This window comes from Plectropomus leopardus, unplaced genomic scaffold (genome assembly GCF_008729295.1).
Source record: "Plectropomus leopardus isolate mb unplaced genomic scaffold, YSFRI_Pleo_2.0 unplaced_scaffold27626, whole genome shotgun sequence".
In the NCBI taxonomy this organism is placed as follows: Eukaryota; Metazoa; Chordata; class Actinopteri; order Perciformes; family Serranidae; genus Plectropomus; species Plectropomus leopardus.
Window position 1 is genome coordinate 1 of NW_024630075.1, and position 1,753 is coordinate 1,753.

General features: G+C 39.3%; 1 protein-coding gene across 1 annotated transcript; it reads left to right on the forward strand.

Moving 5' to 3' along the window:
• Positions 1–76: 76 nt before the first annotated feature.
• Positions 77–1,742, forward strand: LOC121937845 (ATP-binding cassette sub-family C member 9-like; the record flags this gene model as incomplete). Its single annotated transcript, XM_042481147.1, has 4 exons — positions 77–243; positions 985–1,086; positions 1,301–1,441; positions 1,544–1,742. Coding segments are annotated over 4 exons (609 nt in total), but the record flags the coding sequence as incomplete, so codon positions are not given.
• Positions 1,743–1,753: the final 11 nt, after the last annotated feature.

Here is a 1,753-nt window from a genome sequence, read left to right on the forward strand (position 1 = left end):
GGAGGCACAGATCTGTTAATGCTCGTCTTTTCATGCTTTAAATCGTAACACAGTGTCATTTGTTGTTTCTGCACAGTCCTGTTTATTTACTGGGTGCTGGCGTTCATCACAAAGACTATAAAGTTGTGGAAGTTTATCGCGCACGACATTGGCCCTCAGCACCTGCGGTTCTGCATCACGGCCCTGTTAGTGCTGCTGTACGGGCTGCTGATGGCCGTGGAGATCAACGTCATACGAGTCCGAGTGAGTAACCAGGTTTCACACGACATCACCAACTGAACCACCTTTAAAAAAACCCTCAGGGCTCACTTTAATATCACAAAAAAAATATAAAAAAATATCGCATTCATATAGTTTCCTACTTTTATTGAGTTGAGTTTTTTTAACCAACAATATTCATTTTTTTAGAGAAATCTTGCATAGTATATCTTCAATGCGACGGTGTATTAGGGCCATTTTAGATTTAAAAAAAAATGGAGGGCAATATTCTTAGAAAAAAACCTGAGATTTTCTGAGATTAATGTTGCAGATTTGCGAGAAAAAGGATGGATATTCTCACAGTTAATTAAGTCGCAAATTTGTGGGGAAAAAAAGTCTTTTTTTTTGTTTGTTTTGTTTTTTGTGGGTGTCAAAGAACCACATTTATCTCAGAAATTCATTTTTTTTCTCAGATGACTACTTTTTGTTTGTTTGTTTTTTATCTACAGTGGCCCTAATATGTGGTTTTACTTAAATATGTTTAATCCAGTAAGTGAAGACAAAAAGTATATATTTGTTCCAGTATTTGTACTTAACTACTTTCCAAAAATGCTAAATTGCATTTGTTGACTTTTCTTTTTCTTCATCATGTTTTCTTCTAGGTTTATTTGTTTTATATATGTTGTGGTATTAACCTTTTTTTAATTTTTTTAATATTAATTAATTTAATAGGCACATGTTTGTGTTTCTTGCTTACATTAATTTCATCTTTTTCTCTTCTTGTAGAAATACGTGTTCTTTGCCAACCCACAAAAAGTGAAACCACCAGAGGATCTGCAGGATTTGGGGGTTCGCTTTCTGCAGCCGTTTGTCAACCTGCTCTCCAAGGTACACAAACACACTGGGAATATTTTAACATTTCCCAAACAATTATTGATCCCAGCAGGATGGGCTGAAATACAAGTAAAAATGTACTTAATTCAAGTATTTGAATATTTGAATTTCAACTAACAGCCAAACTTAGTGTTCAGTTCTCAAAATAAATATAAAGTGCCTCCACCGGGCAGCAGATTAAATAGAACAAGTTCTTGGCACCTTTTAGGCGACATATTGGTGGATGAATCCTCTCATCATCGGAGCCCATAAGCGGCCGATAGAGCTGAAGAAGATCGGCAAGCTGCCCATCGCCATGAGAGCGCTCACCAACTACCTGCGGCTCAAAGACGCCTACGAGGATCAAAGGGTGAGTCTTTTTTAACACCAACGCATCGTGGTTTTTATAACGTAGACAGTATCAGAAAACTGTAACTTGAATTCAAAATGTATCTCCATCATGTCCTCGCAGACGGCTGAAGATCCGAACCGCTCCCCGTCAATCTGGCGCTCCATGTATCGAGCGTTCGGTCGTCCCATCCTGCTCAGCAGCACCTTCCGCTACCTTGCCGACCTGCTGGGCTTCGTCGGGCCGCTCTGCATCTCCGGCATCGTGAAGCACCTAAAGACCAACAAAAATAACTCAACGCTAGAGGTGAAGAAAAGCCTGTGTGAGCCTGTG